Source organism: Clupea harengus, chromosome 2 (assembly GCF_900700415.2).
Source record: "Clupea harengus chromosome 2, Ch_v2.0.2, whole genome shotgun sequence".
Classification (NCBI taxonomy): Eukaryota; Metazoa; Chordata; class Actinopteri; order Clupeiformes; family Clupeidae; genus Clupea; species Clupea harengus.
In genome coordinates this window covers 31,712,458-31,731,779 of record NC_045153.1, presented here as the reverse complement: position 1 = coordinate 31,731,779, position 19,322 = coordinate 31,712,458, and the positions used below count along the sequence as shown (strand labels likewise).

General features: G+C 40.1%; 1 protein-coding gene across 3 annotated transcripts in view; it reads left to right on the top strand.

Moving 5' to 3' along the window:
- Window positions 1-2,106: 2,106 nt before the first annotated feature.
- The window catches only part of epha3 (eph receptor A3), an 84,274-nt gene continuing 67,058 nt past the window's right edge, over window positions 2,107-19,322 (top strand). For 2 of the 3 annotated variants that reach the window (XM_012819815.3, XM_031561003.2), the window contains exons 1-3: window positions 2,108-2,338; window positions 10,430-10,494; window positions 15,771-16,431. In XM_012819815.3, coding sequence (XP_012675269.2) covers window positions 2,254-2,338; window positions 10,430-10,494; window positions 15,771-16,431 — 811 coding nt within the window. In that variant the 5' untranslated portion in view covers window positions 2,108-2,253. Of the gene's footprint in view, window positions 2,339-10,429; window positions 10,495-15,770; window positions 16,432-19,322 lie in introns of all 3 variants that reach the window. The other variant, XM_031561010.2, reaches the window with a different exon arrangement.

The window sequence follows — 19,322 nt, the reverse complement described above, 5'->3', positions numbered from 1 at the left end:
TTGCTTTTGTAATTACACACAAATGTATTAGTAGCCACAGACTGTGGAAAGCCATTCAAATACAACAGACCCTTATTTGTATGGATTGTTTACATTTTCTGTCTGAGCTCCTTCAAATATCAAAATGGAACAACATCTGTTTTTTTCTCAAACAACACAATGTTATGTGTACCATAATGTGTACCGAAATGACAGTTCAGCTTTATCTGAACAACACACTTTTAGAGCCTTATCCTCCAGAGGGTCAAAATCACCTCAAAGTCGAAATTAAGCCATAAGAACTTAAGGACACAAATAGCATACTGACATACTGACACTACTTTCTAAGCAGTTCAAACTGTTCTAGGATAGTGCAGAGTGGTGACATCCTCTAACATCTACGTACTCAAACTCATTTTAAAATATTCTCAAAAATATTTCAGGTCACAGATTTCAACTTAATATTGTCTATAGTATAGAAACCTTTGAAAACTTTTTGATTAAAATGTACAAACCATTGTTCTGTGCAGGAATGGGCTTAGTAGGAATGACAAACAGCACCTGTACAATAATTTAACTAAATTCAATTAGAAAACAGGACTGCAACATAACAATATATCCAGTATGACCAACTTCCTCACTGCTTTTGTCCTGATTAAACAATAAACCTGCATATATAGCATGCTGTGTCCAACCCTGTCATTCACATGCATAGGGTTTGGACTTTACCAGGGATGGTACATACACATACACGTAACATATATAAGAAATAAGAAATAAGAAAATTCCAAACAGAATATTACATAATAAAATATAATTGACCCATATATAAATTGCTGACTAAAGTGGTATGTGGAGAAAAGAGAGGCAACAAACGGATACACCACTCTGGCAAGGAACGTAAATACTAGATAATTCCATCTCAGTCCGTCGCAGACGTTTTGGTTCAAATAAACTCAAACATATCTACAGGGTAAATAAACTCAAACATATCGACACGGTACATTTTTCTGCGTTTAGAACTTTTGGTACACCCTAGTTTCCCTGTAGAACTGTTTGAACACTGGTAAATGTTGCAGTTTATTTTCCACTAGAGAAAATGAGAAATTAAAGAAATGTAATTTCTTTTACAATTTTTTTTAACCAAACCGTAAAAGCTGAAGCTGTTAAAAACACTATCAGTGTCATGAAGCAATATACCACAAAATGTTTCAATAATTACACAGAATGCCTTCAATCAACCATGAGCCCAAATAATAGTCTTGTACAATATAATACAGACCTATCCAGAAATTGAAATCAGAAGTGAACCTCAATGACTACTTTCATATAATACATTTTGTTATGAACTGAAGAAAGAACTATTATGAATAAATGTAAATAAACCCTTATAGCAACCTTTATAGAGCAATATATGTATACAAACCACATTCAATTTCATGGGTTTATCAATCCCTTTCCGAAGAGCATACTGATGGTCACCGCATAGGCTCTATCAAAGTGCTCAAATATAGTTATAAAAAAGAGGCTGCCTATCGAGCTCATACCAACCCGCGCCCTCCACATGCAGCTGGTCAGCTGATGCCAGGGTGGGGCATTATCTATGTAACCTCTGTTGTGTGGACAAGCAAAGTCCTGCATGCAGTCTTCTTATTGACTGAATCTTTACTAGTTTCAAATGCAGAAATAAAGCAAAAAGTGTAACCACATAATTAGGTCTGAGGAGTTTTTTCTGCCAGTGTCATAATTATAATGAATTTAGGACTGGTTTCCACAGTCACAAAAGAAAAAAAAATCTGTTGTTGCCATTATCCACATTACCAACCAAATTAATTCAAAACCTTGCTCCTTTTTGCGTAGCTCCCACATTGTTCTCCTACATCCATAAAAGAATTTCTGAAATTCTTATTCTATGGGCGTTTAGTTCTACCTTTTAATTCCTTTAGCCTATACATACGTATTTACATACAGAAACTGCCCTGCGGTAGGCCTGTGCCTTGTTTCCTTCCAAACATCCTTCTTATAAACGACGTGACCTCTCCTGAACTTCAGGGTTCTGCTATACAATATCTGGTTTATAGGACCCAGCGGAAAAGGGAAGCTCTCGGCGAAAGCAAAGACGAAGGGAGCGCGTAGACTCCTCCTCATCTCCGGTGTCAAACTTGACATCAGCCTCTGAGCCGAGAATGGTAACTTGTGTCGGTTTCGAAGCCCTCACATCACTGGCATGCTTCATGGAGTTATGTACCTCGCATTGCCCTCTGAACTGCCATCATGGATTGCAAACCCTTAGTACTTTTTTTGTTTCTCTGCTTGTTTATTAGCCGCGCAAAACTCAGCATTCACCCTTCCAATGAAGGTAAGAAACACGCTTGGAAGTAGAGACTGTGATAGATGAAATTACGCTAGTTAGAATAAATGGTAGGCTCGGGACGCCGTAGTTCTATTTGAGATCGGGAATGTAGTTAGGATGATTCTGTCAGAATGGATGCTGATGAGCCGTACGGGACGGTTAATACCAGACCACACGCGGTTAGATCCATATTTCAAATGTTAAATAGGCTCTGCAAGAACTGGCATGTTATTCTCTCCGATGCAAAATGCAAGAGAAATTTGTGACTGTTTTACTGTTCAAGACACTGGTTAAAGCATTTAAATGCATGAACCCCTTTTGTTAGGCTGATCAATTAGAGCGAACACTTTGTCAATCCGACTTTAAAAGAGCGATGGACGATTGACCGCCCCAGATGATCGTTACTGGACATGGTTGTCACAACATAATCATATATGTTTAGCCTATGCTTTGTAAAAGAGTGAAACGAAGTGTATGTCGTAGGCTACTGAACAAATCATATACCTCATATAACAAGCAGAAACGTGGACGAGATGGTCTTCGCCCTTGACTGTTTGCTACAGTAGCGTAGCTTTTATAATGCTTCATAATCACGCAAGTCTTCATTTGAGAAAATCAGACCTTTGTCTTTTTCATTTTTAAATTATTAACTACCCTCTGGCCTCAACAATTAGTTAATATTAGTGTATTAGCTGAAAGAGCAACAACACCGGAGCGTAACGTATCCTAGGTTATCCGCATGCTGGCTATGAAGTGCCCGGTCAAGCGTTGCGCGAAGTTGGCACTAGCTATAAACACAAATGTTAGTCTTAAATTTTCTTCCACAATGATATTTTTGCTGATAGTGCTATATAGTGCCTGCAGTACTTCAACAAATGCAACACAGAAACACACACACGCAAGCACACACGCACAGGCAGAGGCACACGCACCTCACGCAAGTTTTATGAGACACCTTAAGATGGTTAGTTGTGTAGGCCCCTTGACGGAGCCTAAGTACAATTCCTAATTTTGCTTTATGGTAAAATAGGTCGCTATCATCAATACTGTTACAGAACTGCTAATTTGTCCTTTTTTATTTTGTGTTAATTTAAAATGGCAATGGCATGTTTAAGTCTGGTTAAAGTAATTCAAACATGCATGAATAAAAAAAAACATGTCAAACGATAAATCACGGTAAAATAAATTAGCTCGAAGTTTGTTTTGTCAACAACAGTAGGCTTAATATCAGGATTTACCAACACGACGTAATAGGATTTAACAACACGATTTACCGGTACGCGAGTACTGAAAGTCAGCATATTGCACTTGTTACGAGAGTGTCTCAGTTTACAGTAGATAAGATATAAAGAAGAATATTACAAAATGTAGATCTTGAGGACCAAATACTTATCGACCTTCTCGTGCTTTATGTGCTAAGTTTTGTTGGGGAAAGTTGTGGTAAGAAAATTCCTGTAGGCATATAGATAAAGTTGTGTTGCTCACTGTACGTATGCCGTGCTGTTTTCAATGTCAATTTCCTTTTGTGGCCTGCTTCAACAATGATTTTAGCTTTGACCATATTGCCTACATATGATATACCTTTTGTGCTTGTTTGTAGATGAGAGATTTGTGTTGGTCAGTATCATTTGGTTTTCTCATCCTTATAAAGTAGATCAGCGCAATCATCTAACCGTTCTGTTTCGAATCTTCCTTGAATTTACAAGTTTGTTCTTCAACATCTTATTTAATAAGGCTCCCCTACCCATACTCTACTGCTCGTCTCAGTTTTTATGTGGATTTAAGACGTGGTGTAAGGGCAAAAAACAAACTTGCCTAAATGGTAACCTTTTTGATTTTGATTGTCCATTGTAGGCGAATGTTTCTTTTGTTGTGCAACCTATAGATTTTAGGCCGCATTGGGATCGACTGTATATCTATTTTTTTCGAGGAAAGTATGTATCAGGGTGAATGATTCACCAGTGAGTGTCAGTATCGAGCCACAAGGCTTTGAAATTCGAGCGAACCCAATTTGAACTGAAAAGAAAATTGGAAAGGGTGATTGTCTTATTTTGGCATATCATTTCACTGACAAGCCACTGATAACAACGCCGCATTGAGTGACAGTGTGTCGAAGATGCAGCGTAGACAGAGTTGTGAACTGCAAATGTATGTGGACTACACTGAAGAAAGTTCAAAAGAATTTGGCTAGTTGTGAAATAGAAACATCAACACAGTAAACAAAAGATACTTTTATGGCAATTGTGTGTCTAAAATAGCGTACATTCATCAGTCTTTTTTGTATGAAGTCTAATATCCTTCCTGAGTCCCTATTTGGTAGGACTACATTTGATACTTTTTAGGAAATCTTATGACAGGGTATGTTTGATAGAATTGTCTACTATCATAGCCGTGGCAAGAAATATCAAAACGCAACAAAAAGGCTAGAGTAGGCTACAGTCTTGTGGGTATTTACTTCAACTTGCCTTTTGTATGGGACGCTCTATTTGCCACCTTAATATAAATAGGTAACAGCTTATATCCCATGAAAGTTATTTGACCGATAGGACACCACTCTAAATATACTTGCGCGTTTTGAAAAAGGCTATAGGCTTCCTGCTCTTCATAGACATGTATGAAATAAATGAATTGGCCTAAATTAATGTCGTACGGTATCTTCTGAGTTAGCCTACTAAACTCAAATACTGAGCCGAGTAGGCCCAGGCACAATCCAGCACATTTTAAGCTAATGCAGATGTTAAGAAGTTATAAGGAAACGCTACCTTGAACCATTCAAATACATATTTCTTCAATTTATTTATACAGTCCAATAATAATAAGTCTTAAGAAAGCGAAACCTTCGGCCTTCGATTCAACTTTTATCTTCTTGAATGCTAATGGTTAGTTAAATGATGAACTCGATAAATACATACATCGTTAAAAGTCGTTTCATGACTTTGATTATCAATAACCTGTAGGCTACTTGTAAATAAGATGAAAACTTCTAGAGCTGAAGAGAGGTCACCATGGTGCCCTCTAAGAGACAGTTGTGTTGTTATCAATAGCAAAGCATAACTCAATAGGTATATTAAACTACGGATGGAATCATTATTTAGTTTTTGTGGTTATTTTTGCGAACTACAGTGTAGCCTAATCTAACTTCGAGTTATCCACCCAGTCCTATCCGACGCACTTGGCGCATTTTTTTTCTCAGCATGTGTATGTGGAAAGCTGGTATAATTGAGATGTTCCTATGTTTTATTTTAAAATGTAATCCTCAAAACTCTGTCGGTTGGATCTGAAAAGCATCAGAAACAATACATTGCAGGTGTTTTGAGAAAAGCAACATAACTTATTTGTCAGCAGTAGCTGAAGCTCTACCCTAGTCTCCACAACTGATTAAGATTGTATTTATTATATTGCCACATTTAACAATTATTATTGTAATGTGTTATAACGTTTTGTGAATATTCAGCAGGCTATGTTTTAGGATATATATTTTTTAAATAGCTTATATTTTAATCACTGAAAAAATTATCTAAATAAAATGATAATTTTGCACCTGGCTATAATTAAAACAGTAGACCTATATTAAAATATAACTGAACTTGCTGGATAAGTAATCCTATTATTGATAATAGCAAATGTAGGCTATTTGTGCATTTTTCAAACTTCAGAAAGAGTAGGCTAGACAGATTTGAATGTGATCATAACAATATTATTTTCCTATGTAATAAACAACAAAGGAAAAATGGAATGAAGATTAATGTTTTTGTCTTGTTTCAAACTGGGCAGTCTGCCTAGTGAAACATGCTTGTGTTTAAAGGGGCAAATTATTTTGTTCTGCCATTTAACAGGGTTTGTTGAAGTTCAGCTAGCCTTCTGAGAACTTGTGGGGAATGACTTTGTTGCTGTATTTTTATACAGCCACCACGAGATGCAATATATGAAGTGTGCTCGTGTTTTTTACCTTAGTGAGTCAAATATGACCCTACTTTGAAAACCAGTGATTTCATACTGCCCAGTGTTATACCAGTCCTAGTTGTGTTTAACACACAGTTATATTTGACATGTTCTCTGGACTCGGGTCTTGCCTAGGAAGAGGATTTAATACAGTGGTGTGATACTGCGAGCTGCGAGCTGCATGGCCACAACACGGCACATTTAGATGTGGCGCCACAAACACTAAGGCAGTGTGTGCAAGTGCCTGGCAGCCCCGCTGGTGAAATTGGCATTTTTCTCTGAGTGATGGCACCCTGTAGGAGTGCCCATAATGCACGTCCACTATGTATCTTCAGGTCTGGTGTGTGGTAGCAGGCCATCGCTAGTGGCTTCGGTACTGGCTAGTGGGGGCTGACTGAGGGGGAAGCGTGAGCTGTGGGGAGAGGAGCAGCAGAAGCCATAGCTTCAGACACAGCAAGACTAAGCTGAATAATTCATGGCCTGTAGTTTAATACTTCATTGCCATCATGCCACTGTAGGTGCAGCCAGTTAGAATTCGTACCCTTGCATATGATTTTGTGATTTCTCTGTATTTCCCTTTATGCCTCTGCTATGTTGTAGTCCGTTGACCCTTGATGGATTTGAAATGCGGAACTACATTTGTGTTTTGTGTGTTTTAATGGATGGAGTTTAGTGACATACAGAATATAATATAACATACCCCTCTCTCATCCGGTTTTCTTTTAATGAGGCTGTATTATGGAACCTAATCACATATTGATACTTAATTACATCCATGAACAGCAGTTGTATTGACCATATCAGAATGTATTTCTGTGAAATGCTAGTTGTTAGGCAGCCTGAGAGATATTGGCTAAGCACTCATCTCATTGGTTCACACAGTTGTTCAAGAGTGTCAGTCAAGGGCATTGTAGTTTCAGCCCTAAAACATTGGCAAAGAAAAACTGTACCTAAGTCACTCACTTCTTTAAAAGCAAGACAACAGCAAGTGCTAGCTACAAACACAGCCTTATATCCAGGGACATTCCCTTAGTAACGTTTAGGGTAAAACTAGTACGGTGACACAGCCAGTTGTTCTACTTCGTAGATGTACTGATTAAGCGTTGATGATAGAAGAAAATATTGCTAGGTTAACAACTGTTTCCAACACAGCAGTGTATGGGTTATCTCATTGAGCTAGAAAAAAAAAACATTTGAGAGAATTTTCTCAATGACTAAAATGTTCATCAGTTGATCCAAGGATTACAATCTTTCACAGTAAGGTTGAATTCATTGAAGAAGGTCTCTGCTTATCCAGCTGTGCCAGTAGGCTAGCTGAGCTAGCGCTAGGGGAAGGTCCTCCGTGCAGCATGAAGGATCAGGGGAAGGTCTCAGAAACGCACTCTCCAAATCCTCCTTTGCTTGTCTCCAAAATCCTTTGAAAATAATCTCCTGACCCAACCGTGTGTCTCACACTCACACTGGCACTTGAGCCTGTTTTAATAAAGCCAGACCTCACTCCTTGGTCTCCAGGATCATGGACCCGGGACCCGGGGGTGGTCTGAGGTGTGCTACCACCTGACTCTGCACATTGTCATATCTTAATTCAGTAAGAGATTTAATTAACTACCTGAGTGGATGAAGGTTATCAGAAACGGAATGGCAGCGCACATCGTCTAGGAACTTTATGGCAGCAGAAGAGCTTAGTCAGAATGCAGTATGTGTCTTAGTCATGTTTTTGCTCAAAGGTATTCATTTTTTTTAAAGAGCTAATAACAGTCAACAGAATAATGTGCTTGGCACTGATGACTCCACACCTTCTTGTTGTATTTTTTTAATGTGTGTAAGTTTTGGTTGCATTTCTCAGTGCAGCTGGTGGTTCGATCGAGGTGCTATGAGCCGATAAAAGGAAAACTCTGTTGGTGCAGCAATGATTTATTAGCATGATTGATGCCCATGGGTTTGTCTGTGGTTGCAATCCTATATTAGTGTGTCTCTCTCTCTATTGATTTGCCTGTTTTGCCCCTTGTTATATGTTTTTAGAGATGGGCATTGAGGTTGCTATTAATAATTGTCCTTACCGTATAGAATTGTGCATTTGTGAGTGGAGCGGGGAGAGGTTGCGTGCAGCTCTGGCCCCACTGTGGCAGAAACTTTCACTCTTATTTCCTGCCACTTACAGCTGCAGAATTTGCTTCACCAATATAGCCATCTAATTTTCTGCTCTCAAATTCCCCTGGTCGGCTCAATTTGAGACGTTTGCCCGGCTCATTGAGAAAGTTAAATTGGAACCAATGGAGCTGGATGTGAGCTGCTATTATCAGACAGAAGCAGATCGCTTTATTCCATTTAATAGAAATCAGTCTACTGTATGTGTACGGCCAGCTGGCGGGGGCTCAGGTGCAGCACAGTTTTCAGGGCGTATTTTGTGCTGGAGTTTGATTATGGTTTCCCCCGATCCTGCATTTTCTAAAATAGAGACCACCACCAATTTGACCATTCGTTTAAGACAGTTTACGATCCAAGTCTTTTTTTTTTTTTTTTTCATGAATTTTATATTTTATTTACATGTCATTAAATTCTCTAGAAATACTTTCTTTCCGGTGTTTTCTGGGGTCTCTATTCTCTGGCAGGTTGTTATCAGTGGGAAAGGGGGCTCCGGTGATTACCATGAGTCACAGGAATCATACGAGTGCTCCATATGTCAGTTGCGTTGATCAGTTAACCGTATATCCATTCAATCCTTTGTTCTTTGGTCTGGCACAGACAGTGCAGTGAAGAGAATGGAAACTAAAACAGTAATTGTATTCTGAAAGGGGTATCCATTAGTTAACAGTTGGCATTACATCTTCAAGTTCCAGTTCACATTAGATTCTCTTTGAATAGTAATACTTTGATTATATACTTACTTTGTGATCAAATTGAAGGTTCATACTTTACAATTGAATGTTTCACATTAGAAACGTTTTTATTACATTGGGAATATTAACACAAATAAAATGTAACACTACAACATAAAGCTATTAACAAACAAACAAACAAGGCTGACTTCAGTCAGTTTTTTATTGCACAAGCGACACACTGCAACACAAGCACATTGTAGCGGTACCTTACTGTATACATGATTCCCTTGAAGTGACACATGTCATTTGAAATAAATGAGTTCCCATTTGCTGCCAATTGAATGCCACCATGCTCAGAGTCTCCCTATCGTACTCCCTTTTTTTTTTGCAGTAGCCGTGAATCAAACCCAGGTCGACTACTTACTAGCCAACTATGCTAACCATTGTACCAGCAACACCGCTTGGAATATCTGTTCCCCCAATACTTGATATAGCCAGTTAGCTAGCTTACAATGCTATCTCAAAATCTTTACAAAAGTGTAATAAAGCTTTACACAGTATTAGCGTACAACCACTGTGCTATACTTGTTATACCGTGTTCACTATTTTGCTTTTGTTAGGAGAGAATTTAAATCTAGTGGAAGTTTGAGTTGGACTGCCATCACAGGCTCAAAGTTGGCAACGATTGGCTGATGTACTTCATGTCCCTGGTACAACAAAATAAATGTAGGACCAGGGACAACTGGTACCTGAGGAAACCAGAGTGACCATACTAACTCATTGACCATACTAACTCATTGACGATCTCAGAACAAAAACTATGATATCATCTTTCAGTGGCTTATCAGCCCATTGTTGGAAAATATTTGGGTTTCATTCGGAATACTCTTGTCAGATAATGGAAACCGTTTGTGATTTATTTGGCTTGTTTTAGATGCCTATCAGTGCAATAACACACTTACAATGGGGACGATAGGACAGATATTGACATGAGAGACACCACCCAAGCTTAAAGCAGCAGCAGAGCTGCGAAGAGGGAATAATGGGTTTCCCGTGTGGGGGCCACTTCACGGCACTCCACACAATCACTGCCCCTTCCTGATTCTGGCCTTTGATATGGACGATATGAACGAAGATGAACTGTCTGCACAAAGGGGAGAGCCATCCACTGTTTGTTTGATTTTGCGGAGTCATGGCAGTGTTGCAGCTGTGTAAATACCCAGTTGATCAGAACAGTACGCCATCTCTTATGGGAGGGCTAAGGAGGCTGAACGAGGCTAACAAGCAATGGAGACTCATGTGTTGTTCCTTTCCCTTGTCTTTCTTTTTGCAGTGAACCTACTGGACTCTAAAGCAAGTCAAGGGGAACTGGGATGGATTTCTTACCCATCACATGGGGTGAGTATCAACTCGGTGTTGTGTTAAAGCAGGAGGACTAATCCCCAGGTTGACAAATACATTATAATAATAATAATAATAATAATAATAATACATTATGTAGGTTTTAAGGTCCTAAATGTTCTGAGGACCGTATCAAATTATGAAATGGATGATAATATAAAACAATCTGGAAGGGTGTTCAAATGACTCTTGCTACACAAGTCTATGTAATAGAAGCATTTGCAAATCATGCAGTAGAAGAACTGAACAACAGCAAGAAATACTCCCTGAAGGCATGTACAGTAACAAGTCTCTTGACTAATTTATCTTTGTTGTCCAAGACCCAAGGTCATAACTTCCGGTAATGACCATGTTTATTTATTCAACAATGAAAGTACTAGCCCCCTGGGTTCCTCAAATTAAACCTTTTTCAAAACTTTATTAAGTGTTAAAATGACTTGTTGGCAGTTGCTGAAGGTAATCCAGTAATTTGTTCCATAAAGCTGCCAAACCTGGTTTCCCTTTGCTCTTTTTATAGTTGGCATTGTAAAATATAGAGGTTACAGAGAGAAAGAGAGAGAGAGAGAGAGAGAGAGAAAAAGAGAGACAGAAAGAGAAAATCAGAGAAAGAACTGTTGGGCCTGAGCTTAATGGATAATGCTTACCTTTGCTTGTACTTTAAAGTATGTCACAGACTGGAAGCTTGAATAGCTGTCACTGTCAGATAAAATGCTCCATGGATCCAAAGAAAGTGAGTTCAACATGAATAAAGAATCCCATTAAGCCGAGAAGCAATGGCCTCTAAATGTCAAAACTCCCATTGTTAAAACTGCTGAAAGAGTGTGGGGAAGATCAAGTACCCAAGGTGAATTGTGTGTAATTTCTTGCGCCTTTTTCCTAACTGATTTCAGACCAATAAGCATTTGCCCCTGAAGAAGCATGCCCTCAAAACTGATTTCTAATAATGTAGCTGTACACTGCTGACACTAAGGGATGGTGTTCCTGCCTTCTGCGGGGGTAAGCACATATCGCTCCGGTTAAAGCAAATTAAGAGCTAAGTCCATCGGACGCCCCCTCTGTGTGTACCCGCCTGCTCCGATAAAGTGCAGCACATTTAAATCCGTCCTGTGCAGACAGCGCTTTAAACACACCACCCTGTTTATTATGGCCTCCCCAAATTGCATCAGGGCTTCGGTCTGGGATTCATTACCCCCCCCAGCAACTGGATTACTGTGTGTTTGCTCCATGATTACCCATCGTCCGTCTGAACTATCACATCAGCGGGCCTCTCTTGCTGCTGAGCTGGAGGTCGAAGTCATTTCCGCGCACTGCCGCTACTGCCAGAGTCTGAGAGGATGTAGATTGTGGAGCTTGATTAGGAATTCCAGATTAGGATTTGGAGCACTTCATCATCAGGATGCATCAGAGAATGCTAATGCAACTGCCTCACCTTGATGACAATGTGCCAGGCTAGCTGTTTGTCTCAGGCTCTTCGCCTCTGCTAGGGGCTTAAGTCCATTTCACATGATTTAATAAAAAGTTAAAACTGCAGAGGAACTCTTGGGCAACTGACAAGATATCTGCAAGCTAATGTCATGCTGTAAGAAAAATGTGAATTGATTGAACACATTTGGCAGTTTGGAGGTAGATGACTTGATATGAGTGTTGCCTTAACTCCAGACCAGAAAAAATTCCTCTTTGTTCACTGGTTCACAGGGCTCACAGTAGAAAGAGAAAACTGTTTCCTTTCCATTTTATACAAAGTTTGAAATAATGAGAAATTCTATGATCTGCTGGAAGCAGTTAGAACTGGGTGTTCCAAAATATCCTGCCTGAACACTGAAGCTTAATACAGTGAGACAAATTAGTCAGGGAACAGAAAATATTGTATTTCTCTTTAGAATTATGCAGTGCAATGATCATAGATCCGGAGCGATGATTATTAAGTGTTTTATTTTCCAAATTGAAAACTGAAAAGTCTCCAACTGTACAAAAGTTTAAAGAAACCTCCCACCATAATCATAGATCAATGCACAGTGCGTGAGTAGAGGGCTGAGTGGAAGTTGGCCAGTGTGTTATGGTCTTGCTGTCATAAAAACTGTGATGAAAAGCCATTGACAGATATGCTACAGTTGTCACGGTGACCCAGCGCAGGAAATCTTATCTGGAGAGGCACTTGTTAGTTCTAGAGGTCCTGGTAATGGGGTGGGAACTCTGTGCTACACAGGGACATTTGTTTGGAGGAAAGTCAAAAACCTCTGGATTCTTTCTGTCCACTGACTCAATAATTAGCTATCTAAATAGAAATGAAAATAATTGACAAAAATGTTATGTGTTCTCTTGTATGACGTTCGTATTGCCCAGTGTCTAAAATTCATTTTGGCCGTATGTTTTGAAAATATACTGAACAAATATATTTGTAAGACAGATAAAAAAAAGAAAAAAGCCCAAAATATGACTGTTAAAACAACACAGTATAAATCTGGAGTTTAGCTATATGGAGTCGGGTCACTTGAGACCTGCTCTTTGACCTTGTACACAGGTGTGACCCAGACCTCTCTGACTGCTGTTTGAGATGTCTGAATGTCGTTATATATCAATTAGAGTGAGAGTGAACTTGGCCAAGGGTTTATGCTCACAACTTGACTTGTTTCCAGGGTAGACCTCCACATGCCAGTACGCCAATTTGTTTCTGTGTGCCTACATATGCGGGCCTGCTAAAGAATATTCCACAAATGTCCTCGTGGAAACCCAGTCTGAAGCTACATAATAGAGTTCAGCGAACAAGATCCGTAATTAACTCTGAACTCAAAAGACAGCGGCATATAGAAAAAGATTAGATGTAGTGTAACTGGTGCTGTATGCGTATATGTATCCCGGAGTTGTGTGTGTGTGACACCAGCAAAAAAGGCCACAGTAAATGTCAGTCTTTTCTAACTAACACAGTTCAATTGTAATATGAGAGCGGGGTGGATTATCATTTTATTACATATCTCTGTGAAACATAAGCTCTCCTTGACTTTGTCCAGCAGCGCCAGGCAATCTATTTGTTGAAAGTATTTACCATTTGGCCAGTCACAGTGAGAGTGCGCAGGGGGTTGGTCAACCAGGCTCTTGCCAAATGTGCCAACTGCTGATTTCCATGTCGCTCTGCTCTGTGTGTTGCTTAAAGAGGATTACAATTGTAAAATGATATTAAAAAAAACTCACACTCAAACTCAGTCACACTGAAGAGTGTTAAATTACAGAACGGAGAGATGACACCTCTCTGTGTGTGTTAGAGAAAAATAGACATGACGTTCAGTTCTGGTTTGTTTCATTTCATTTTTATTGTTTCAGGACTTTGTCAGTAGTCAATGAAAATGGACTTGGTTATATGTCAAATCTAGAGAAAGAATACTTTATGAAGCTAAGCCTACTGTTTCCTCCTTAATGCAAAAAAAAGTAAGAGTAAAGGTGGAGGGATTGGCTATAATGATGTCATTATATGGCACAGGACATCTCATGCAATACTGTAGTCTCCAGTGTAGGGTCCATACATCTATATATGACATTACATTTATTTTGGCAGTAGTGGTTTAAGTCCAGTCATTCTCTGCAATATGATCACGCACTGCTGCTAGTACACCTGGATTTCATTTGCGACATCAGCTTCTCTTGGAAACCAAGCTGGCAAGTACCTCATACTAGGACAATAATATAGAAAAATCATCACTTGAGGTTTTATGTGATTTATTCCATTTTGACATGTATTTTCCAGTGTGGAGAAAAATCACTCATACACATCAACAAATTTACATCACTACTTAATGGTGACAACACATCAGGCTTGTGTATGTGTACCACTTTAGTCATGCCTGATACTAGTGTTGGCTCATTGGGACCACTCCCAAACCTTTATAGTGTGTGAGAGGTCAGCAGCCAAACACAATCCTACTGACACTCTAATTAGGCTTCCATATGGGTCTCTGCTGCAGATAAAATGAATACCTGGCTCCATACTAGAATACCTGGCACCATACTAGAAAATTAGTGGAGGAATTTGGTGAATATTCCTTCCAACAAAATGCGAGCGGTTCCTGAAATGGATAGGGCCTGAACAAAAATATAATTTTGAAATATGGCACATGAAAGTGAGTGATGAAAGGCAGGGACATGACAAATATGAAAACCCAGGGGCCCTGAATCATTTACTGACTCCTTGAAGCCCTAATATATTTTTCCTGTTTAGCCACCAATGATAATTGCATTATGAAGAAATCAAATTCTTTCACATTTATATGAAATGAAAGCCCATAGCTGTAAAGAAAAAAAAAAAAGACCAGAAAAGAACAAGAAATTCAAAGCAAACACGTTTCAAAGAGAAAAAACCCCAAATAGTCCTATTCTTTCTTGGGTGTTTCATTTACTGATGCCACAAGTGAAATCTAAATGCCCCCATTCCTCGGTCTAGGGGCACACTTGCCCCGTGTGGTAATGGACATCTCCCAGCCACTTAAGAGGGACTGTTTCACTCAACTAAAGGCTTTTATAAACCATGGGGTGAGGGGGAGCCAGACACTTTCTCTATTATTGTAATAGAAAACACAGCCGCTCTGTTCATCATTTATTACCACTCTGTATACGTGAAGCCTGAAAGCTTCATGAGTCTGGCCCGGTGCAATGTGACGTGGACGCTGTGGATGACAAAACACTCGGCCTTCACATCATCATAACTCAAGCTTTTCTTACAATAGAGACATTTATTTATTTATCATTTATTTTATACAACATTAATTATGATGGTCGGCCCAGGGAAAATTAATTTGAAGATATTTATTACAATGAATAATCAAATTTCTCTACTTTTTAGGTGTTTCCATTTTTCTTGCCATCTTTCTCTCTCTCTCTCTCTCTCTCTCTCTCTCTCTCTCTCTCTCGCTCTCAGGATTTACCAATAATGATAACTCATTAAATTACATTTCATAAACTACAAATCTGGCCAGTATGAAAGGAGGGAATCAGATATTGATCATGTCTCTCTTGCTAGATTTCCCTTTCAGCTTAAGTGTATTTATTTTTAGGACCTGTGATGTGAGGGTGTATCATGAGTTTTTGTTACTCAACAAAATACAGACTGAAAAGATGTGCAGTCAACTCTCTTTCTCACAAAACTTTGACGCTTTGCCTATCTCTTTATCTCCTTATTTCCTTTCGTTCACTGCAGTCAGTCCTGAATTGTGTTGTTGTGTGTAGTTAGTCATGTGGATTCACTCTCTTCTCTTCTCTTCTCTTCTCTTCTCTTGTGTTCTCAGTGGGAAGAGATCAGTGGTGTTGATGAGCACTATACACCAATACGCACCTTCCAAGTATGTAACGTCATGGAGTACAGCCAAAACAACTGGCTGAGGACCAACTGGATTCCGCGCAACTCTGCCCAAAAGATCTATGTGGAGCTCAAGTTCACCCTCAGAGATTGCAACAGCATCCCCATGGTCCTCGGCACCTGCAAGGAAACCTTCAACCTCCATTATCTGGAAACGGACGAGGACCAGGGCTCCAAATTCCGGGAGCACCAGTTTTCCAAGATCGACACCATCGCAGCCGACGAGAGCTTCACTCAGATGGACCTTGGAGACCGCATCCTCAAACTCAACACTGAGGTGCGGGAGGTGGGGCCCATCACCAGGAAAGGCTTCTATTTGGCCTTTCAGGATGTGGGGGCTTGTGTTGCACTGGTTTCAGTGCGTGTGTACTTTAAGAAATGCCCTTTCATGGTGAGGAATCTGGCTATGTTTCCTGACACCGTGCCCATGGACTCCCAATCTTTGGTGGAGGTGAGGGGCTCGTGTGTGAACCACTCGCGAGAGGAGGAACCGCCCAAAATGTACTGCAGCACGGACGGGGAGTGGCTGGTGCCCATTGGGAAATGCCTGTGTAACATAGGCTTTGAGGAGCGGGGGACAGCCTGCCAAGGTATAGCCAGAATGTTTTACGTGCTTATCTTTCTTTCTCTTTCTCTCTCTCTCTCTCTCTCTCTCTTTCTCATACACACACACATTCAATTTCTCATTTTCTCTCTCCCTGTGTCTTTTTTTGTTTACCTACAATAACTTTATTTTACTATTTCTTTCGCTATTTAATTTTCCTTCTCTCTTGCCATTTCTCTGTCCTTGGCTATAACTCTCTGTCTCTCCATCCCCCCTCTGTCTGTCTGTCTGCCTCTCCCTATTTGAATTGCTATTTGCTCTGTTTCTCTCTCTTCTCATTTCACAGATCATTTTCTCCTTTTTATCACCATAATGTTCTAGCACCTTTTCTTCATGAGAAAAGTCTAAATGTTCAGCATCTCACCCTGCTGTGGTGTTGTTGATTTTTTATCTTTATGATCGGTTCAATATGTGCAACTATTCAAAGCTGTGTTCATAGTAGATATGTGATTTTAATTTGTCACTTCATTTAAAAGTAGCTACCTTGATAAGGGCTGAGCTATAGAGATATTGTGTCATGATCTGTGATGACTTTGACACACCTCAGATCGGACTATTTTAGTTGTATAGAAGATCTTAAAAGAAATGATTGTAGTGCGTGTAATTGTGTCCGTGTGTGTGTGTGTGCGTGTGCAGGGGAAGGATGACTATGGGGGGTGGCTGACTGGACTGAATGAGTGCATTGGGGTGTGTGAGGGGCAGCCGATGGCAGAGTATGAGTTCTAACTCTTTTGCCGGATAAGATTTTGAGTCTGTGACTTTGTATTTGTGTTAGGCTTCTGTTCTTTTGGAAGGTTGACAAGGTAGCTGTTTCAGCAATCTGGGCTTCAGCTTTGCCTGTTCTGTGTCTGTCCGCTAAAACAGCTTGACATCCTGGATGTCTTTTGTCCCTTGTGCCTTTGAAAAGAATGTGAAAACAGAAATGTAAAATTCGGGGGTTTGGACCAGCTGATTTTTTTTTGCTGTTTTAGTGTGTGAAATATATGTTTGACTAGTGTGTGTGTGTGTGTGTGTGTGTGTGTGTGTGTGTGTCTGAGTTTGAGAGAGGAGTAGAGGAGTGGTTCAGAGGACTGATAATAAATTGGCTGGCAGCTGGCTTTCAGACCGAGTATTATTTGAGCTAAGCCTTTTCCCAGGAGAGATCACCACAGCTCATAAAGTGTTCAGTGTCCCCTCACTCCACTCCCACTTGCTCAGGAGATGTTTGGGGATTTTAGAATGTTCTATTGAGTTCTGAAGTCCATTTTGTGAATGTGAGCGTATCTCTGATAGGGCGGCAGGCAGCCCTTCGCCGTGGATAGAAGTGCCTTGCAGTACTAGAGCTGCGGAGTTGGCTGCGCAACGTATATGCGGCGGGAACAGCTGCAAAGAATGGCTGGTTTGGATCAAGAAATGTATATGAAATGAAATGCGCTGTTCAATAACAATAACCATACTCTTGGCTCCATTAACATATATTGAGCGCTTAGTGATTCAGAGATGAGGAGCTGGGTGAGCAAATGGTCTATAGAGTGAGTGGTATTGAGTGGTGTGTTCCTGTTGCATGCCGGTAACTGGGTCATCACAGATGGGTCATAGAGATACAATGACCTCAAACGTGCTACAGAATGGATGTGAGTGATTTTATTCTGTCAGAACAGTGACAGTAGTCACTGACTATTGCCATTGGCCTTCAAAAAGTAGCTTCAAACCGATTAAATATGCGCATTCGATGAAAGTAAATAAGTTGTAGTAGGAATTGTGTCAACATAATGGGTAATAATGTGAAATGCACACAGAGAGCCCATCTTTCTGGAAATGGACTTTCTCACAAACTCACACAATGCTGTGTGTGCACTTTTAAGAATGTACAGTTAACTTACCAAAGGTATGTATCAGAAGCACTTTACATAAAATATATGTAACTTTTGCCCTTTCCACCTCTTGCAGTACGAGTGGATTAAAATGTGAATTCAGCCAAAAAGTGTCTTTGACTGAAACGGAATACAAATGCTGCTGCCTGGGGCTGACCAGACATTTCAAACAGCTCCGCATGGTCATGCATTTTTTCCAGACTATTTTTTTTCGTTGTGTGGTTTGGCTTGAAACAAACGGGATTGTTGCCATGGAAGGTGACTGGCTTATGCAATTTATCAATCTGAAGTGAGAGTTGTGGCATATTTTGGCATCCATACTCATATAAGCGAGTCTTTGTTTTAAGGTCGCACATTAATGCCATGGAACAAAATGGAGGCTGACATATTTAGCGACCGGTTGATTGAAAGACTGATTCAATCAGGGGGTCAAAGTGTAGCACCATCATCAAGATTACCCTGTCAGAAAGATGACTTGAGACAAACTGCCAAAAGACACACCAGCTTTAGCTTTGCTTAGCATCACTGTGTTAGCATGTTTGTGTGGAGTTGTGTGAAAGTTTGGACGTATTTGACAATCTCTTATTAGTTTCGGGGCAGGCTAATGGAGGCTAATAAGGGCTTATGTTACTAGCACAGGACAGCTGCACCTTCACTTCCAAAGCCTGCAAGTGCATAAAGGAAGGGCTTGTTTGAGAGGTCTCTATGCAGCCTCGCTGTGTTAACAGATTGATCACTGCAGTGGAGATTAAGACTTTCAGACGCATTCGGAGGTGTGCTGCGCAAATCCACTTTTGTCACTTTGGTTGTTAATCTATGTCATGGTGGGCTCTGACACTGCTGTGTTGGGAGGTTGAGTGCCTCTTGTGAATATTTCATGAAGCAGAGACACATACTGTTTCCTGCTTGATGTTGTCAGCATGTATGCACTATGTGAGCCTAAATTACTCATACTGGCATGGCGGGTCTGCGGGGCTGGGTTTGAAGACACAAAGCGGTGTCTTTGGTACATGGAAGAGTAGCG